At 36.8% G+C, this 20,378-nt stretch overlaps 1 protein-coding gene and 1 non-coding gene across 2 annotated transcripts; both read left to right on the forward strand.

Annotated features, from left to right (window-relative positions):
- The first annotated feature begins 5,723 nt into the window (after positions 1-5,723).
- LOC118492783 lies at positions 5,724-5,829 on the forward strand. The gene has a single exon (XR_004894785.1). It is a non-coding gene; the product is annotated as a small nucleolar RNA R71 (small nucleolar RNA).
- A 4,369-nt stretch (positions 5,830-10,198) lies between these two features.
- Positions 10,199-18,447, forward strand: LOC110942072 (indole-3-acetic acid-amido synthetase GH3.6). The gene is made up of 3 exons (XM_022183771.2): positions 10,199-10,627; positions 11,240-11,415; positions 17,731-18,447. Exons 1-3 carry the CDS (start codon positions 10,302-10,304, stop codon positions 18,309-18,311), a joined length of 1,083 nt encoding a protein of 360 aa, XP_022039463.1. The 5' UTR covers positions 10,199-10,301; the 3' UTR covers positions 18,312-18,447.
- Positions 18,448-20,378: the final 1,931 nt, after the last annotated feature.

Consider the following 20,378-nt stretch of genomic DNA (forward strand, 5'->3'; position numbering starts at 1 on the left):
TACCTTAGTGTTGTAGAAGATGAGAATCACAAAAACTTGAAGTTCACACAAAAACCCACAAAAAGCCCCAAATTTTCGGCACCCCCTAGGCTCAAATCCAACCCCAAAACAAAGGAATCTTCAAGATACAAGTGTAAATCTGGATTCCCTGTGAAATTTCACCCAAAATGGACTCCAAAATCACGAAAATCGGACAAAGTTTGAAGGAGATATGAAGTTTTGAAATTATGGAGGTTAGGGTTTCTTAGAAGAAGAAGATGGAGAAGAATGTGTGGTTGGGGAGTAAAAGGATCGATGTATGGTTGGGAATTATTGAAAGGTTTTTGTTAAAAGGATTATTATTATTATTATTATTATTATTATTATTAATTCATTTTCGGTTTTTTTTTATGTATACATACCGACAGGCAGGGGACCCATATGTTCAGCTCGGTGCCGTAACCTACGGTACCCTGCCGTAGGTTACGGCGGTATCTGGGATCCAAATTTGTGCCGTAAAACAGAAGCTCGATGGCGTAAGGCTCATATTTGTTGGTTGACTGCCGTAAGCTACGCCCCCCCCCCCCCCCAACATAGCTTACGGCAGGTACTGGGCGATGGGAGGGGCAACCAAAAACCTTTTATTTTGTGTTTTTTTTATAATTTTTATGTGTTTTTATAATTTATTGAAAACATGAAAATTATTACCCTACCCCCGTTAAAAACCCATGTTGTCCTCAAAACTATGTTCGGGAAATCCGTGAAAATTTCCCCACACTTGTTTCGAACACCAGTTTAAACGGAACTTATTCAAACCAAAATAAACTAAACTAAATATTTACAACCACCAAACTTGGGCCTCTTTCACGTTTCTTCGTCATCCACTGGGCGTAAAATGTAGCCCACCTTGTCGAGCTCGAGATTATTGATATCGTTGCCTTCCAAGTACGGTTTGAGCCGATGCCCGTTCACCGTTTGTTGCTTATTTGTTTGTTCATCTTGAATGTTAACATCGCCAAATCTTCCCACTCTTCGGACAACGTAAGGACCCATCCACTTGCTTTTGAGTTTCCCCGCGAACATCTTCAATCTTGAATTGTACAACCACACTTTTTGACCCACTTCGAAGTTCTTTTTCCTTATCTTCGCATCATGAACTTTCTTCAGTTTGTCTTTATATGCGGATGCACACTCATACGCTTGATCCCTTATTTCCTCAATTTCATTTAATTGTAGCTTTCTCGCCCGACCCGCTTCGTCATAGTTTGCGTTCACCGTTTTATTCGCCCAATATGCCCGATGCGCTAACTCCATAGGCAAATGACAACCTTTTCCATACACCATTCGATAAGGAGTTGTATCAAGTGGAGTTTTGTAGGTCGTTCGATAAGCCCACAACGCATCATCAAGCTTGCTTGACCAATCTTTCCGATCCGTTCTCACCGTCTTCATTAAAATTTCTTTAATTTGCCGGTTGGAAACTTCAACTTGACCACTTGTTTGTGGATGGTACGGCATAGCAACACGATGATTCACATTGTATCTCTTTAACAACTTCCCGAAATTGAAATTTTTGAAATGTGAACCACCATCACTTATTATCACCCGAGGCACACCGAATCGAGCAAAAATATTGGATTGCACAAACTTACATACAACGGAGTGATCGTTGGTCCTCGTAGCGATAGCTTCAATCAATTTGGAAACGTAGTCAACCGCAACCAATATGTACAAAAACCCATTTGAATTTGGAAAAGGACCCATGAAGTCTATTCCCCAAACATCAAACACTTCCACTACCAAGATTGGTTGTAACGGCATTTCATCCCGCTTCGAAATGCTTCCCACTCTTTGACAATTGATGCAATTTCGGGCATACTCGCAAGAATCCTTAGAAATCGTGGGCCAATAAAACCCACTAGATGACACCCGATAACCCGTCTTGTTCCCACTAAAATGCCCCCCACATGCCGATGAATGAGCATGGGTCAAAATCTCTAAAATTTCAGTTTCGAGAACACATCTTCTTATCACTTGATCGGGTCCGATTTTGAACAAGTCCGGTTCATTCCATATATATTGCTTCACTTAACTTAGAAATTGTTGTCGTCTCCTCTTCGTCCAATGATTCGGAATTGCACCCTTGGCCAAATAGTTCACGTAGTGGGCATACCAAGGTCCAACAAAAGTAGATACGGCTAACAATTGCTCGTCGGGAAACCGTTCATTAATCTCACTCGGGTCGTCAACACCTTCCAATGGAATCCGGGACAAATGATCCGCAACAACATTTTCACATCCCTTTTTGTCCCGAATCTCAAGATCAAATTCTTGCAACAAAAGCACCCAACGAATCAACCGGGGCTTTGCGTCCTTCTTTTCCATCAAATATCGGACCGCACTATGATCCGAATACACTATCACCTTGCTCCCCCAAATGTAAGATCTAAACTTGTCGAAGGCATACACCACCGCTAATAATTCTTTTTCGGTCGTGGTGTAATTGAGTTGCGCCTCGGACAAAGTTTTGCTTGCATAATATATCACCACCGGTTTCTTATCCACCCTTTAACCCAAAACCGCGCCAATAGTCGTGTCGCTAGCATCACACATAATTTCAAATGGCTTTGACCAATCAGGTGGTTGCAAGATAGGAGCCTTCACCAACTGTTCCTTCAACACATGAAACGCTTGCAAACATTCGTTAGTAAAATCAAATGGAACATCTTTCAATAATAAGTTACATAAAGGTTTTGTAATTACACTAAAAGCCTTAATAAACCTTCTATAGAACCCTGCGTGTCCCAGAAATGATCTCACCCCCTTAACATTCTTTGGTGGGGGTAGAGATGAAATTACCTGAATCTTTGCTTTGTCTACCTCCATTCCCCGGTCCGATATTACATGTCCCAACACAATGCCCTCTTGAACCATAAAATGGCTCTTTTCCCAACTTAGTACCAAGTTTGTCTCAACACATCTTTTTAAAACTTTCTCTAATTCGTCAAGACAAAAATCGAAACTTGGGCCAAAGATGGAAAAATCATCCATAAACACTTCAAGAGATTCCCCAACCATATCCGAAAATATACTCATCATACATCTTTGGAATGTGGCCGGGGCGTTACATAGTCCAAATGGCATTCGCCAAAAAGCGAATGTACCATATGGACATGTAAACGTGGTTTTGTGTTGGTCGTCCGGGTGAATAGCAATTTGGTTATATCCCGAGTACCCATCCAAAAACCAATAATATTTTTGACCGGAAAGTTTTTCAATTATTTGGTCAATGAAGGGTAACGGGAAATGGTCTTTTGAGGTAGCGGCGTTTAGTTTTCTATAGTCAATACAAACTCGCCACCCGGTTACCGGGCGGGTGGCGATTTGCTCACCTTGCTCGTCTTTTACTACCTGGATGCTGGATTTTTAGGCACTACCTGAGTCGGACTTACCCATGCACTGTCCGAGATGGGATAAATGATCCCCGCATCCAACCACTTGATAACTTCTTTCTTTACCACCTCTCTCAAGTTTCGGTTCAACCTTCTTTGTGTTTCACGGGTCGGCTTTGCATCCTCACTTGTAATGATTTTGTGCATCACAACGGATGGACTAATACCTTTTAAATCGGCTATCGTGCACCCAATTGCCGCCTTGTGAGCCTTCAACACCCGTATCAACTCCTCTTCTTGAGCTACCGCCAAATTGGAAGCAATGATCACCGGTAAAGTGTCATTCTCCCCCAAAAACGCATACTTTAGGTGCTTTGGTAGCTCTTTCAACTTCACACTTGGTGGGCATTCCAAAGAAGGCTTTGTACCTGAATCGATTTCCACCGGTAAAGCATCCGTTTGGTGGGTCCATGGCGGTCTTCCTTCTTTCATCGCAAAAGCCTCTTGCTCTTTCTCTTCCATCTCCAACTCACATGCATGAACCTGCAAAGACACATCACAAACACAAGAACCCAAAATTTCCTCTTCGAACTCCTTCGGGTCATATCCATCTATGAAATCTGCTAAGAAACACTCATCACCATAAACGTTAGTACCGTTAGTAAAAACATTTAATCTCATCTTTCTATTACCGAATGTCATGTCGACCGTACCATATCGACAATCAATAACGGCATGTGCGGTATTCAAAAACGGCCTACCCAAAATGACATTTTGTTGTTGAATTGGGTCCGCGGATGAGTAATCTAGCACAAGAAAATCCACGGGATAATAAAACTCATCAACCTTAACTATCACATCCCGTACGATACCCCGGGGAAGTTTGTGAGACAAATCGGCTAGTACAACCGTTGTCTCAACCCGCTTCAATGGACCAAAATCGTATTGGTCATACAACCCCCCCCCCGGTAGGATACTTACCCCGGCTCTAAGATCCAATAACGCCCTTGCGGTTTGAAAATTTCCAACTTGGATTTTTATTAGAGGCGTTCCCAGATCTTGTAGCTTAGGGGGAAGATCTCCCTTCAAGACCGCACTTACCCGCTCCGTCAAGTCTACCAATTTAGGCACTTTTTGTTGCGTCTTTTGGGTAGACAATTCCTTTAAAAACTTGGCGTAAGCGGGTACCGGTTTGATAGCTTCAAGTAAAGGAAGATTAATTTTAACTTGTTTAAAAACCTCCCACATTTCCTCTTTTTGAGGACCCCGTTTTGAAATAAATTTTTTTCTACCCGGATCTAATAAAGCCGAGGGAAATGGTACTTCACTAGATCCCTCACCCTCATTTATCTTTTCTTTTTCTTTATTAATTTCGGGTTTTTCAAAATTGGGTTTTTTAGAAGAAACAATAGGTGGTTCATTTTCTTCCTCACTTTCTTGACCCGTTATGTCCTCAACCACCCCATCAACCAAATCTGGTGAAGGATTGGTTTTGTACTCTTTCCCACTTCTCAAAACACTTACATGGTGAATATTAACATTATTACCTCTTGAAGCACCATGAGATGGGTTTACCTTAGTGTCGCTTGGTAGTTGACCTTTGTTTTTCTTCAATTCGGACACTTCGGTTGCAAGTTGACCCATTTGGGTGGTCAAAGTTTGAATCGCTTTGTCTCGGGCCTCATCCTTTTGGATGCGAGCATCATCCATTTGATTCCTCTTTTGCATCTCCGCTTGCATGCTCTTCAACATCTCCATCATTTCATTGCCACCCGAAGACCCCCCTTGTTCTTGACCGCTTGATATTGCCTTTGATATCCTTGGTTGTTCCCACCTCTATATCCACTTTGATTATTGTAAGATTGGCGCGAACCATAGTTTCCTTGGCTACCTTGAAAATTCGGGTTTGCTTGATTTGAAGGGTTCCCATATCGGAAATTTGGGTGGTTCCTCAACCCAGGGTGGTAAGTGTTATAATTCATGTTGAAGTTTCTACCACCCCCTCCTTGACCTTGCAAAGCATTCACCTCCTCATATTGCCCTTCCACCATTCCTTGGCAATTTTCAGCCGCATGACCTATTTCATTGCAAATAGCACAAACATCATAAATTTGGTTAGAAGTTTGTACATTACCACCATCAACCGCATGCACTTGTGTTCGGGTAACGGCCGGTCGTGCTCTCCTTGATGCTTGAGCTTTTCTCTTTGATGTAATGGCCATTTGCTCCAAGAATTCCCAATCGTCATTTTCATAATTCGTGCCAAATGTGCCATTTGTGATTGACATTAAGTCACGAGCATCTTCGGCACACAACCCCTCGTGGAAGGCATTCATCAACTCCCAAAGTTCAATTCCATGATGAGGACAATTCTTGATCATCATGTTGAAACGCTCAAAGGCTTCATGAAACATTTCGCCTTGTTGTTGTTGGAAACTCCTCAACCCCTTCCTTGCATCATTGGTCTTTTGGGCGGTGTAAAACTCGTCTAGGAAAATTTGTTGCATTTCCGCCCAAGTATAAATAGATGCCGAAGGCAAAGTGTAGAACCACTTCTTTGCCTTGTCTTCTAGAGAAAATTGAAATAATACCAATTTGACTTCATCGGCCGAAAAACCTTGACTCCCAAGAGTGTTGCAAATTGAGTCATAAGCCTCCAAATGAAAATAAGGCTCCTCCGTTGCTAGACCCTTGTATTTCGACAAACTTTGTAAAGAATTTGTTCTTACTTCAAAAGTTCTCCCTTGGTTGTTATGAGGAATAACCACTGGTGAAGGATTATGAGTAATCACCGGCCTAAAATGTGCTTCAATACCCCTCACATGTTCTCTAAAATGCCTTCTTGGTACACCAAACCGCCCCCTTGGACGAACAGGACCCATTGGTCTTGGTATATGCCCTTGTGGTGCATTTGGTTGTTGAAATTGTTGTTGTGGCATCGGTGGGTTTTGAATTGGCCTTTGGAATTGTTGTTGAACATTCGGTGGACGAACTTGTTGCAATAGTACCGGACGTTGCAATTGTGGCCCTTGTGGCCTTGGCCTAATGTGTTGTGGTATGAGTTGTTGTTGTTACACTCCACCAACATTTGGCATTACATGCATTTGGCCTTGCATGTATCCGAATTCTCCTTGATCTCCATCACCCCCATAAGCATACCCGTCTTCATCAAAACCTTCAAACTCCTCATATCCTTCATCATACCCATCTCCTTGAATTCCCGAAGATTGCCCAAATGGAAGAGTCGAGTATTGAAAGCCCGATTGGTTTTGTGGTCTAAAAGATGGCATAGCATGCACAATAGTTGAATTTGGTGCAATTGTGAAATTAGATGATCATTGACCCGTAGTTGGGGAAGAAAAAAATGGGAGAGTGGTGGGATTGTGGTGGAAGGGCTAAAGGTAAGAGTGGGTTCAACTTGGGTAGTGATTGTTTGCGTGGAGTTGGTTGGTGTGACTTCGGTAGTGGTATTAGGTATGGTGGTGTTTGGTGATGGTTGTGTGACAGTAGGTGTGAAAATTGAGGTCGTTTGACCCGTGGTGGGTGGTACTTGAGATTCTTGCATGATGTTTCTTGGTGTAATGGGTGAAGTAGGTGAACCAACAATTCTGTTTTCTCGTAATAGAACTCTGTTTTGCCTCAATGTCCTTTCAATTTCCGGATCGAACGATAGTGGTGACGACTTGTGAGAGCCTCTAGTATGCATACACCTGAAAGTACCTGCACACTAAACACAACCAGCGTAAACCCGAAAATAACAAACAAAACTACTAAATTAACACACGTTGCGCACTACTCCCCGGCAACGGCGCCAAAATTTGACGTGATGTCGTGGTCACAATCAAATTTAATCCAATTACTACTAAATAGATAGTGGCAAGTGGGTATCGAACACAGGGAGTTTGTGGAATGTGTGTTATTTGAAGTGTTTCTCTAAGTTAACTAAAATTAAACTAAATGCAATTAAAGTAAATTTCAAGAGTTGGATTGATTGAATTGATTTTAGAACTAAATTTAACTAAATAAATTGCAAAAGAGAAGTTTTGGTTGTAAGCAAATTAGAGACAAATGATCATCCTAGATTTCCGGTTTGCTTCGACATTCATATTATCATTTCACTAGAAAGAACTACATAGACATAGCTCATGTATGATTACTTGCAGTGATGAAAGGGAACTAAGTACTCAGATTCCTAGAACGTGAGGTTGTTACCCGATGATCAATCAACCCTTACCCAAGCCTAACTATACCCATGATATCTCAATTGCCAACGGCACCAAGAACGTATGGTTTCTAATTAGTTCAACGTAAGAATCAACACGTTACTAACAAACAATCACACACCATAACAACGAATCATAAAAATAAATATTGTTATTCTAGAAATTAGAAAACTCAAACATGAAATGTCTCCATCAAACCTTCAATCCAGGACAATCATCAAATGTTTAGCCACTCATGGCTTGAAGCAACATCATAACAAAAGTTTCAATGTTCAAAGGAATCACCAACATAAAACAAGAGATTAATTATTGTTCTTCAAGCTCCAATGTCCCCAAAAATGCTCCAATTTTCGTTCACCAGCAGGTAGTAACCGAATCCCAATGATAAGTCCTCATAAATCCCCTTGTAATGACCAATTAATGCACAAGTTACACTTTGGCTTCAGTCGGTGCCGTAACCTACGGCCCTCCGCCATAGGTTACGGCGGTCAGCATATTCAGGAAGTCAATACAGCGCCGTAAGCTACGGCGCCTCACCGTAGATTACGGCGATAAGCAATTCTTACGGTACTTCTCTACTGTTTTACGGCAACCAACTTTTTTAGCATGAATGGCCGTAACCTACGGCAAGGCACCGTAGGTTACGGCGCTGAGTGGGCTATTTCCTTTGTTTCTCCCTCAAAGCTTGATTTCTTCATCTCTTAATGATACCATCTTCCCACATCCATCCAAGCTCCCTAAATCTCGCACTTTGCGCACTTTAACACCTGCAACATCAAGTCTCTCGTAGTTACTAAGTTCAAACAATAAACCGAATTAAGCATGGAATGTATATATATTTAGACATTTTAAGGGTTGTCCTACGGACCACCCGTCATTAATGCGAAGAAATTCGACCGAAACTTAAAATATAGAAAATAATAACTAAGTCCATTTAGGACCTGCGTGTTGCGGCGAACCTATCAAGTGGGAAAAAATAGACGACATAAAAACGTTGAATCACACACGCACGTTGCGGCGTGTTAACTCGCAAAATTTAGAACGAAGCGTAAAACGTTGAACCACACACGCACGTTGCACCATGTTAACTCGCAAAATCTAGAGCAAAACGCAATACAAAAAATTTGCCAAATATGAAAAGTGTAGGGGACCAAAGTTGAAAATAAAATGTTGTGAGATTAAATTAAAAAGATGAAAACTTTTTGGCTAAAAATAAAAAATTCAAATAATTTTGAGTTAAAAGTGTAATATTAACTTTTTTTTTGAAAAATCCCCTAAACATAAGATACAACACATCCATACACCAACATGTTACTTATTTATATGATGTAAATGTTAGTGTCAGATATTAAAATGGTGAAATCTTGTATCAATTTTGTTTTCAAGACTTAAAAATATGTTGTAAGGTTGCTTCTGATATGATATTCCTCTAAGAATTTTCAAGACATAAACAAAGTTATCTAATGTAAATTTGATAAGCTTTGCATTTTTATGACATATTCTTATCATTCAAATCTTTTTATAAATTTTGAGTTATTTTATTAATTTTTGGTTTCGTGCACGTGACATGTTTATATGACGTCATTAACGTATATGTCCTTCAAGTTGAAGCGTCTTGTATATCGAATGTTTGTTATGCTCGATGAAAGTTTGTGAGATCGCAATTTAAGTTGTCTAGTTTTGGTTAATATGCCAGTCATATTGTTGGAGAAGCACCACTTATGAGCTTCAAACCATTTTTCACCCTTGCAAAAATTCATATGGATAGAAAAATTAATCTCTCATACAACAGTTTACGTCTTCTTGAAACTTTTTAAAATAAGGGGCTTCTCGGTTAGTTAGTACGTACATATAACGTAATGTATTTAAGTGGTTTTTTAAAAAAATAACTCGATTGAGAATTGATTGTTATATAGGTTTCTCAATCAGACTGGTTTTTAGAGGAAATGATTGTATATAATCAATTTAATAAAATTGTTGAAACAACAATGATAAGGTTAGGGGAAGGTATGAACATTCCTCGGGTCAGTCTTGTCACCTCCTAGCTTGTATCTGCTAACATGAAAGAACCCGTTAGAATGGGCCAGAGACCGGGGTCTCTAGAACACCCTACGATGCTCAACATTAGTAATTTATCCCGTGAGAATGTATAAACATAAATATAAAATATAGGTGTATATATATGCACACACAACAAATATACGCACATATAGATGCACACAACACATATATGCACACATATGTGTGTGTTTTATATATTAATTATTTTTATTTAAAATTAAATGCGAAGTGTTAAAATCGAGAAAACTAAGACGACACCGTGCAATCTAAGGAAAACTAAGAAAAGTGAGGATAAAACTGATGCAACGTTAATTTAAAAAAAAAATACGAGGAAACTAGGACGACTTTTTCTCTCGCTGTTTTTTTTTAAGGTGTGAATTATTCGTGAATGTCGGAAGGTGTAGCATACATCTAAACCCCTTAATTAGAAACCCCCCATCACTCAAGACTTGAACCTGAGACCTAAAGAGGAAAACTCACCCGAACCTACCATAGATGGAAGTTAAATATCCGTCACCACTACCACACTTTTTCCAGAACACTTTACCTACCTCCACTCTTTTTTTATACAATACAGTGACCACCTTATCTTTTCATCTCTCCCCACAACCACCATTTGTTCTCCACATTACCATCGTCGACAACCATGCCTAAATCATCCAATTACGATGGTCTAACCACCACGGACTACGCTTTCACCGATAAAAACAAAAAAGCTCTTGAGTTCATTGAGGATGTGACCTCTAGACCTGACCAAGTCCAACAACAAATTTTAACCGAAATTCTCACCCAAAATGCCACTGTTGAATACCTCCATCGCCACGGTCTCTCCGGCCACACGGACCGTGAAACATTCAAGAAACTTGTTCCGGTTGTCACCTACGAAGATCTCCATAACGATATCACTCGTATCGCCAACGGCGATAAATCCACCATTCTTTCATCCCATCCCATTTCTGAATTCTTTACAAGGTACGTACCATTTATAATTATCAATATTTATCAAATCTATATAAATAATTAAGAATCGTGTTGAACTCGAACTTTAAAAAGTACTCACAAAAGCACCCATTTTAAAGAAAGACCATACGGCCCGTATACAAATTACACTAGCCCGAATGAAACCATTCTCTGCCCGGATTCATATCAAAGCATGTACTCCCAAATGCTTTGTGGGTTGTACCTTAACAAAGAAGTTCTTCGGGTCGGGGCCTTTTTCGCTACCGGGTTCCTTCATGCTATTCGGTTTTTAGAAAAGCATTGGAGTCTTTTGTGCCATGATATCCGAACCGGTACTTTGAATCCGGTTATTACCGACCCGTCCGTAAGAGAATCAGTAATGAAAGTATTAAAACCCGACCCGAATCTTGCGGATTTTATCGAGCTTGAGTGCTCGAAGAAATCATGGCAAGGGATCATTACGAGATTATGGCCAAACACAAAGTATGTTGATACTATTGTCACCGGGTCAATGGCTCAATATATACCAACTATTGATTATTATAGTAATGGGCTCCCTCTTGTGTGCAAAATGTATGCATCTTCTGAGTGTTCTTTTGGTGTTAATTTGAACCCACTTTGTAGCCCTAGTGAGGTTGCGTACACACTCATACCCACCATGGCTTACTTTGAGTTCCTTCCGGTTCATCGTACCGCCAGCGGTGTAACCACGGAAAGTGAAAAGGAAAATCCACAATTGGTCGATCTTGCGGACGTGAAACTCGGCCAAGAATATGAACTCGTGGTCACGACTTATGCCGGTATGTTTTTGTTATCGGAGTTTATTATCTATTATATATTTACTAGGTTAGAGCCCACGTGTACACGTGGTTTAACAAATAAAAATACTTTGAATTTGTTTGGTTTTAATTAAAATAATAAAAATATTTTTAATATAAATAAAATAAACTTAAAAACCCATATGATAGGTAAAAAAAATATAACGAATAATTCAGATTTCACTAAAAAAATTTAGTACACCACATTGGTTGTCTTAATTGTAATATTCTCATTGTTATCTAATTTGAATGTTTAATGGTCTTGATTGAAACTAAAATTAAACGTGCATAAAAGAAAGTTGCATATACATACATAAGTCTAATGACAAAGTGGAAGTATCTCAGCTCGTTTGTCGCTCGGTTGTCGCATCCCCTTACCATATGGAAGTATACGATATCGCCTATAAAAGCAACCAATTAAAAATGATTAATTTGTAAAAATAACTAACAATAAAAAAATTCAAAAAAATTCTAAACAAAATAATCTCAAATGGATTACGCCTACCAACTTTAGTCCTTATATATTTATTTTATTATTACTTATATTTTATTGATATTTTTACATTAAAAGTCTAAAACGTTAGTAAAGCCATTAGTTATTTACATGTTTATTTTATTATAATTGAATTTTATTAATCTCTACTATAAAGTAAAGATATGATAAATATAAATAGAAAACAAAATGGTAAAAGATAAAGTTTATGGATTAAAATAATATATTTTTTATTTGAGATATAATCTATATCTATTTATTTAGGGTAAAGGATAAAAAGATAAAATTCATGTATTAAAATAATATTTCTTTTATTTAAATCTTATTAAAAAAATATTATCTATATCTATTTATTTAGGAGGGAAAAAATAATTGAGATCAACTCATAAAATGCCATGTGTCCTCATGTGATTTACTTTATTATATGTATAGATTATTATTTGGTTTATCATTTATTGCATTATTCTATGGGTAAATTACATTTTTCGTCCTATATGTAAGTAACGGATTACAATAGATTAGATCCCGTTAACTTTAATAATAACGGTCATAGTCCTTTATTGGTAAAACTCATTACATTATACGTCCTTTAACACCAATAAGGTTAAAATTTTTAGTTAAGTTTGTACATGCAAGGACACTTTAGCCTTTTTCATTAATTATTTATAGAGTAAATTACACTTTGTGTCCTTTAAGTATATCAGGAATTCTGAAACGTGCCATTTAAAAGATCTAATTTCAATTTAGGTTCAAAAATCGCATGTTATATAATACTTTACATCCTTTTCACCAAACTAAGTTAATTTCCCCAGTTAGGGTTATTTATGGCAGAGACATTATTGGTATTACACAAATAAATGGTTACGACCCACATCCATCCTCGTTCACCGATTACCACCACCACCCATCTCCGTTCACCGGTTACCACCACCGCCACTACCTGCCACTACCGCCACCACCCACCCCATATCTATCTCCACCATCCGCCGCCATAACTACCTGCCCCCAGCCGCTATAACCCTTCCCACCGCCACCACCTCCACTGTCACCTTCCACCACATCTGAACCAACCACCACTGTCCTCAACCTTCATCTCTGATGAACAACAAACTTGTTTAAAGCAGTGGCGGAACTAGCCCATTAAATCAGGGGTAGCTCAAAAAAAAAATTACCGTGCAATCATACAATATTAAAAAGGGTTATTGGATTTTATCACCCCCAACTATTAGTTATTGGCCGCTGCCACCCCCAACTATCACTTTGATGCCCATCTCCTCGAACTTAACACTTAGTATGTTCTGTCACCACGTCGTTAACTGATCACAAACTTTTGATCATGTTACTATACTTTTGGGGGTGTCATATAGATCATAGGAAGGTTTTAGGGATCTTAAGACACCCCCAAAAGTATAGTAACATGATCAAAAGTTAGTGATCAGTTAAGTTAACGACATGGTGACAGAACACACTAAGTGTTAAGTTGGGGGTGGCGGACGTCAAAGTGATAGTTGGGGGTGGCAGCGACCAATAGCCAATTGGGATGATAAAATCCAATAACCCTATTAAAAAACGATAGCGGTGGCATTAAATAGAGTATAATACGGAAATCCATCTCCGGCGAACGTTCAGGCAAACTCACCGGCATAACCAATAGCGGCGATATGCGTATTAACGACGACATTTTGTTCATTAGCGACGGCCTCATTATCGGCAAACATGTCACCGTTAATGATTGTTGATTTTTATTATCAAACCAGTGTTATTGGCAGTAGCGAAACAAGAGACCAGTGCGTAAAAGATGACTAGCGACGTTTGGTTTTCTTCCAGATCCTGAGCGTCTATCAGAAATAATGCCTCCATACGTATTTTGTGATTTTTTTGGGCTAATCTGATCAGTTGGGCTTATCTAATCAATTGGGTCATTGTTGCAATCGGGCTCCCTTATTTTGTTAAGTTTGGATTAGTTAGGGATATCCTTGTATTATTTTAAGGCTACCCTTTGTATAAAACCGAAAAAAAATACACTAAGCATACGGACTTCAGCCGTAGCCCGTGCTACGGCTTACATAATAGTGGTTCCACCTCTAGTTTAAAGTGAACCATCGAATCTTGATCATCTCCAAATCTTCATCCCCGTCGTTCACCTACCTGCATCTTCATCATCGTTATCAACCACCAACCGAACCATCACATCACCACCTCCAAGCAAACATCATCACGTCTCATCATCCACCAAACACCACCATTTTACAACAATCAAACCACCACTGTAATCAGTTTATCTCCTCCGACCAAACACCACATGCATCCTCACTATCCCGTCACCTCTCACCACCTTACCCATCACATCCGACCACCGTTACATCGACATAACCAACAATTAGAGAGGGGGACAATTGTTGTCCTTGTTTAAAGTGTAGAGAGATAAAGAGAGAGAGAAAAATTGAAGAGAGCGAGAGAGAGAGAGAGAGAGAAATACCAACTTTTGTTTATGATGTTCAAAACCCTAACATAATTTGGGAAAGATGATGGATGAAAAGATTACGTGTTATAAAGGGTCTAATATCCAATGGTTTGTAAAATACCTATATTGCACTTCATTAAATTAAAGTTAACTGAGTTATTTAACTGGATTTGATTTAAAGGATATAACCTGTTAGAAAACCTAAGATTTTGGACATAAACTGAAATTAAATCCTTTTAGGGCACGTTTCAAAATTCCTGATATACTTAAAGGACACAAAGTGTAATTTACTCTTATTTATAATAATAAATAAGATTAAAATACAACCAACATTAAAATACAATTGTTTTACTCTTACTTATATCTTTATCTCTCACTCAATGTTTGCGCAAAAAAAAAAAAAAAAAAAAAAAAAACCCAAGAGTAAATTGCCATTTTAGTCCATGAGGTTTGGTCCAAATTGTCATTTTAGTCAAAATAGTTTTTTTTCCTCCTATGTATCCCTGACTTTTCCATTTTCTTGCCATTTTGATCACATTACCTAACTCAGTCTAAAAATCTGGTTATAACCAGTGGTATTTTTGGCATAACTGTTGTGTAGTGATAACCAGGGGTAGTTTACAACATAATTTATAAACCTCATAATAATTTAATGCCAAAAATATCCCTGATTATAACCTGGTTTTTTAGACTAAGTTAGGCAATATGATTAAAATGGTAAGAAAAAGGAAAAATCAGGAAGCCAGAGGAGAAACAAAAATTATTTGGACTAAAATGACAATTTTGACAAAAACTTAGGGACTAAAATGGCAATTTGGTCAAAACCCAAATTCTCAAACATTAGCATCTATAAATACTTCATCCCCTCATCAAATTCGAAAATGGCTCCGATCAAAGTTGGCGACACTATTTCCAACGGAACTCTTGCAAACTTCGATGAGAATGATGAGATACAATAATCTCCGTTCACTCTCTCGCTGCCGGCAAGTAAAGTCATTCTCTTTGGTGTCTTCGTTCACTTTGTCGCTGCCGACAACTACCGATGCTTTATGTTTTTAGATTGGAAAAATTACAAGTTTTGTCCTTTATCTTTATACCACTTTTCAGGCGGTGTCTTTTTTAACGAATGTTGATAGGCGGTGTCCTTTACTAGGTATTTTGTTGCAAGTTTAGTCCTTTACACCCAACCCAGTTAAAAAACCCTGTTAATTGTTGATGGGCGGTGTCTTTTACTAGGTATTTTGTTGCAAGTTTAGTCCTTTATCTAGGTATTTTATTGCAAGTTTAGTCCTTTACACCCAACAATTAACAGGGTTTTTTAACTGGATTGGATGTAAAGGACTAAACTTGCAACAAAATACCTAGTAAAGGACACCGCCTGTCAACATTCGTTAAAAAGGACACCGCCTGAAAAGTGGTATAAAGATAAAGGACAAAACTTGTAATTTTTCCTTTTAAATTTTAGGAATTAATTGTGTTGTTACAAATTTATTTATAACTGTACATCAGTGTCATCAATTGTTGCTATGGTTTGGAAATGTATCATATGGTTTGGAAATGTATCACATTGATTTTGAATATTAGGGTTTTGCATATTGGGGTGGTGGTAGTTAGTGCTGCCGCCGTGGTGGTCGGCTGTTTTCTAGAGAGAGATTGAGATAAAAGAGAGAGAAAGGGGATAATTTAAATTAAATAGATTGGGGTTAAAAGTAGGGATGAGCATATGCCACCGAATACCGATCCCATACCGATCCCGTACCGATCCCGATCGGTATCCCGATCGGTATCCACTTTTTGGCGTTTTCGGTATCGGTACGGTACGGTATCGGTATTATACCGATACCGACCCTCAAAATACGGTATAATACCGATACCGTACCGTACCGATACCTAACCGACATGTTTCGGTATCGGTATCGGTACATAGTTCGGGTGAAATTCGGGATCGGTATTAGGCGGTATCGGTATCGGTTCGGTATCGGATACCGATATGCTCATCCCTAGTTAAAAGACATAAATGCCTCATTTGCAAAGCACATGCCATAGTTAACCGAAAATTTTAACCTCATTAGTGCTAAAGGATGTATAGTATAATGAGTTTTATCAATAAAGGATTGTGATTGTAATTATTGAAGTTAAAGGGCATTCATTACAATGGAATACAAACATAAAGGACGGAAAGTGTAATTTACCCTTTTTATCTTTAATTTGAATATTGTGGTAATTATTGACGTTTTATTATTATTTATACTAGATTTCTTGATGTCGCACATTGTAGTGAAACAAAGCAAATGATAATATAAAACAAACGTTATTTGAAAATGAAGGGTGTTGTTTAAAAAGCCAAACCGTCATAATCGGTTCGGTTTAGTTCGTCATTATACTGTTTTACGTTATCAATACAAACTCTATTTTGAACGAAAATCCGTTTTAACAAAATTTATACCAGAATGTCGAGGAAAAAAATTAAGCATAATTACATACTTCGGTTTTTAGAAAAAGTTAACGAACATAAATTATAGAGTTAATTACATAGTTAGTCCAGGTGGTTTGCACCAAGTAGCATACTTAGGTACTAATAGTTAAAATCACATTCTAGGGTATTAACTTTTCATTTTGTAACGTTCGGATGTATTAACGTTATTTGTAGGTTTAAAATCACATTCTATTAGTACCTAAGTATGTTATTTTGTGCAAACCACAAGGACTAACTATGTTAATGCCCTAGAAGTTAATACCTCCAAACGTTACAAAATGAAAAGTTAATACCCTAGAATGTGATTTTAAACTATTAGTACCTAAGTATATTATTTTGTGCAAACCAGAGGGACTAACTATGTAATTAACTTTAAATTATATTATAAATATTAAATTAATGCTATTAACTAACATTAAAAATTAATATATAAAAAATAAGGATTCAAAAGTGGAGGATTCAAGGATTGAAGTAGTGGTTACAAAATGAAAAGTTAATATCCTAGAAGGTGATTTTAAACTATTAGTATCTAAGTATGTTATTTTGTGCAAACCACATGGACTTACTATGTAATTAATTCTAAATTATATTATAAGTATTAAATTAATGCTATTAATTAACATTAAAAATTAATATACAAAAAATAAGCATTCAAAAGTGGAGGATTCAAGGATTGAAGTAGTGAACAACTATCTTAAAAAAAAAAAAAAAAAAGTGAACAACTTTAACCACTCTAACACCCAGCTTCATTGATTAAATATGTATTTTTAAATGTATATAACAAATAAAAAAAAAAGACAACTAAAGTATAAAAAAAGGAACTACTCATGCTCACTCACCACTGATATATATATAATGATGTAGGTCTTTATAGGTATAGAGTTGGTGATATTCTTAAAGTTGTCGGATTCAAGAACAAAGCTCCTCAATTCAGTTTCATCTGTAGAAAGAACGTGGCATTAAGTATTGATTACGATAAAACCGATGAAGTTGAGCTGCATAAAGCAGTCGAGAACGCAATTAACCATTTAGTCCCGTTTAGTGCGATCTTGACCGAATACACAAGCTATGCAGACACGACCACGATCCCCGGTCACTATGTCATCTTTTGGGAGGTTAATGAAAATGGGTCGACCCCGATACCCGTCTCTGTGTTTGAAAATTGTTGTCTTACTATCGAAGAGTCGTTGAATAGTGTTTATAGGGAGGGTCGGGCTTCAAGTAATACAATAGGAGCGTTGGAGATCAAGGTTGTCGAAAACGGGACGTTTGATAAGTTGATGGATTATGCAATAAGCTTAGGAGCTTCGATTAGTCAGTACAAGACTCCAAGATGTGTGAAGTACCAGCCAATCGTGGAACTGCTAAATGCAAATGTGGTTTCGAGCTATTTTAGCCCGAAGTGCCCAAAATGGTTTCCGGGCCACAGGCAGTGGACCGATTAACTAATTCAGGCCCAAAATGTTTGTTTAGACAATTTAAAATCTCTGAATCTTGTGGTGTTTGGTGTTTTCTAGTGGGTAGGGTCATGGTGTACGTACAAAAGCAATTTAAGAATCGAACATCATTTTCGTCTTTAAATTTTCATGTTTCATTTTTTAATTAAACCCATACATTCTAGTTACCTAGACTCAAATAAAAAGTAAATTGAAAAAAAAAATCTTTACATATAGGAAAAGTTTATAATCAAGGAGATTTTAATTTCATATCCGTTTTAAAACTTTGATAATTATATAAGATGTATTTTATTCAATTAAATTGTATCTCGAATTAATTTTTGGTTAAAAACTATTCATACTACAACTATATTAGTGTCAAGAGACATTTGATTTAATGACATTAGTGAATTTGACTCAATCAAGTGGTGGTTTTAAACCTTATTATGTGAATTTAGGTGGTGTAGAATTAGAAAATGTATGTTTCGTCGTTCTAAAAGATAAAGACCATTGTATTAGTGTTTTAAAAACTTGATAGTACTTGATGATCCAACATATTAAGGGCATGTTTGGCTAAGCTTATTATAGTTAAAAAGGACTTTTGGAAAAAGACTTTTGGGAAAAGAACTTTTTGAAAAGGAGTTTTTAAAAAAGTGTTTGGATTAGTTTATTGATGTAAAATGACTAAAATGGGCATTCTTTTAGATATAAGGGGGTAAAGAAGGGGTATATTGGTAATTTGTAGTTTGAAAAGTTAAAAGCTAGCCAAAAAGTCACAATATTGTGACTTCTTGAAACCTCTTTTTTCTTCTTTGCAAAAAGCCATTTCTAAAAGGACTTTTGGCTTAGTCAAACACAAAAACAACTTATTGGCTTTTTGATAAGTCAATAAGCCAATAAGTTGTTTTGAAAAGCTTAGCCAAACATGCCCTAAATGTAGAACCCCTGGTGTCAGTGGTTCGATTATATCTAATGAATTGTTGACAAATGAATCGAAGGATCTGAGTGAACAAGAGAAAAGCGGTAGAAGCAACTGATGTTTGTTACCTCCCTTAGCCGGCCATTAGACTTTTTAGACCAGGTCGGTCGACTAAACTAGTGAACCCTTATAAGTATGGGAGGCAAAAACGCAAACACCTTCTGTGAAACATAAATTATATTATAACTAGGTTTAACCCCGTGTATTACACGGGTTGAATAAATATATTTTTATATACCAAATAATATAAAAATATATATATCTTTAAAAATTTTGTTTATTACACGGGTTGAATAAATACAATTTTATTTATCAAATAATAAAACAATATATATTTAAAAATCTCGTTAATTATATGAGTTGAATAAATGTAATTTTATATATTAAATAATAAAAAAATGTTGTATTTTTAGAAACCCTGTGTATTGTACAGGTTAAGAAAATTTAATTTTATATATTAAATAATGAAAAATGTTACATTTTTAAGAATCTCATGTGTTATACGGGTTGAGCACATGTAATTTATATATCGAACAATAAAATGTTATATCTTTATAAACTCTATGTATTATATGGATTGAATAAATCTAATTTTATATACTACATAATAAAAAAAAGTTATATTTTTAAAAACCCCGTGTATTACACGAGTTGCATAAATGTAATTTTGTATGGTAAAAAATAAAAATGTTATATCTTTAAAAAATCTCGTTTATTACACGGGTTGAATGAATTTAATAAGAAATTATATCTGGTGACTACTTTTCTTGGTGTACGTAAATACGTAATCTTTTTTCAGATGATTTGCCTCCTATGATTTTTTTGACTCGTTAACATTAATTAATTTTACCTAAGTTATTTCTAATCTCTATATTCTTAATGATATTTTCCTAACAACTTATCCATTTTTTTTTCTGTCTATAGCTCCGTTTTAATCTCCAAAATAACATCTTTAATTTTACTAAATTATTTTATAATATTACCCACTCCTTTAGAGAAATTATTATTGTTATTATTATTATTATTATTATTATTAAATCTGATAAATATTTTAAAATATTAGATTATCTCCTATACGAATTGTTTAAATTTATATT

This window comes from Helianthus annuus, chromosome 5 (assembly GCF_002127325.2).
Source record: "Helianthus annuus cultivar XRQ/B chromosome 5, HanXRQr2.0-SUNRISE, whole genome shotgun sequence".
NCBI lineage: Eukaryota > Viridiplantae > Streptophyta > Magnoliopsida > Asterales > Asteraceae > Helianthus > Helianthus annuus.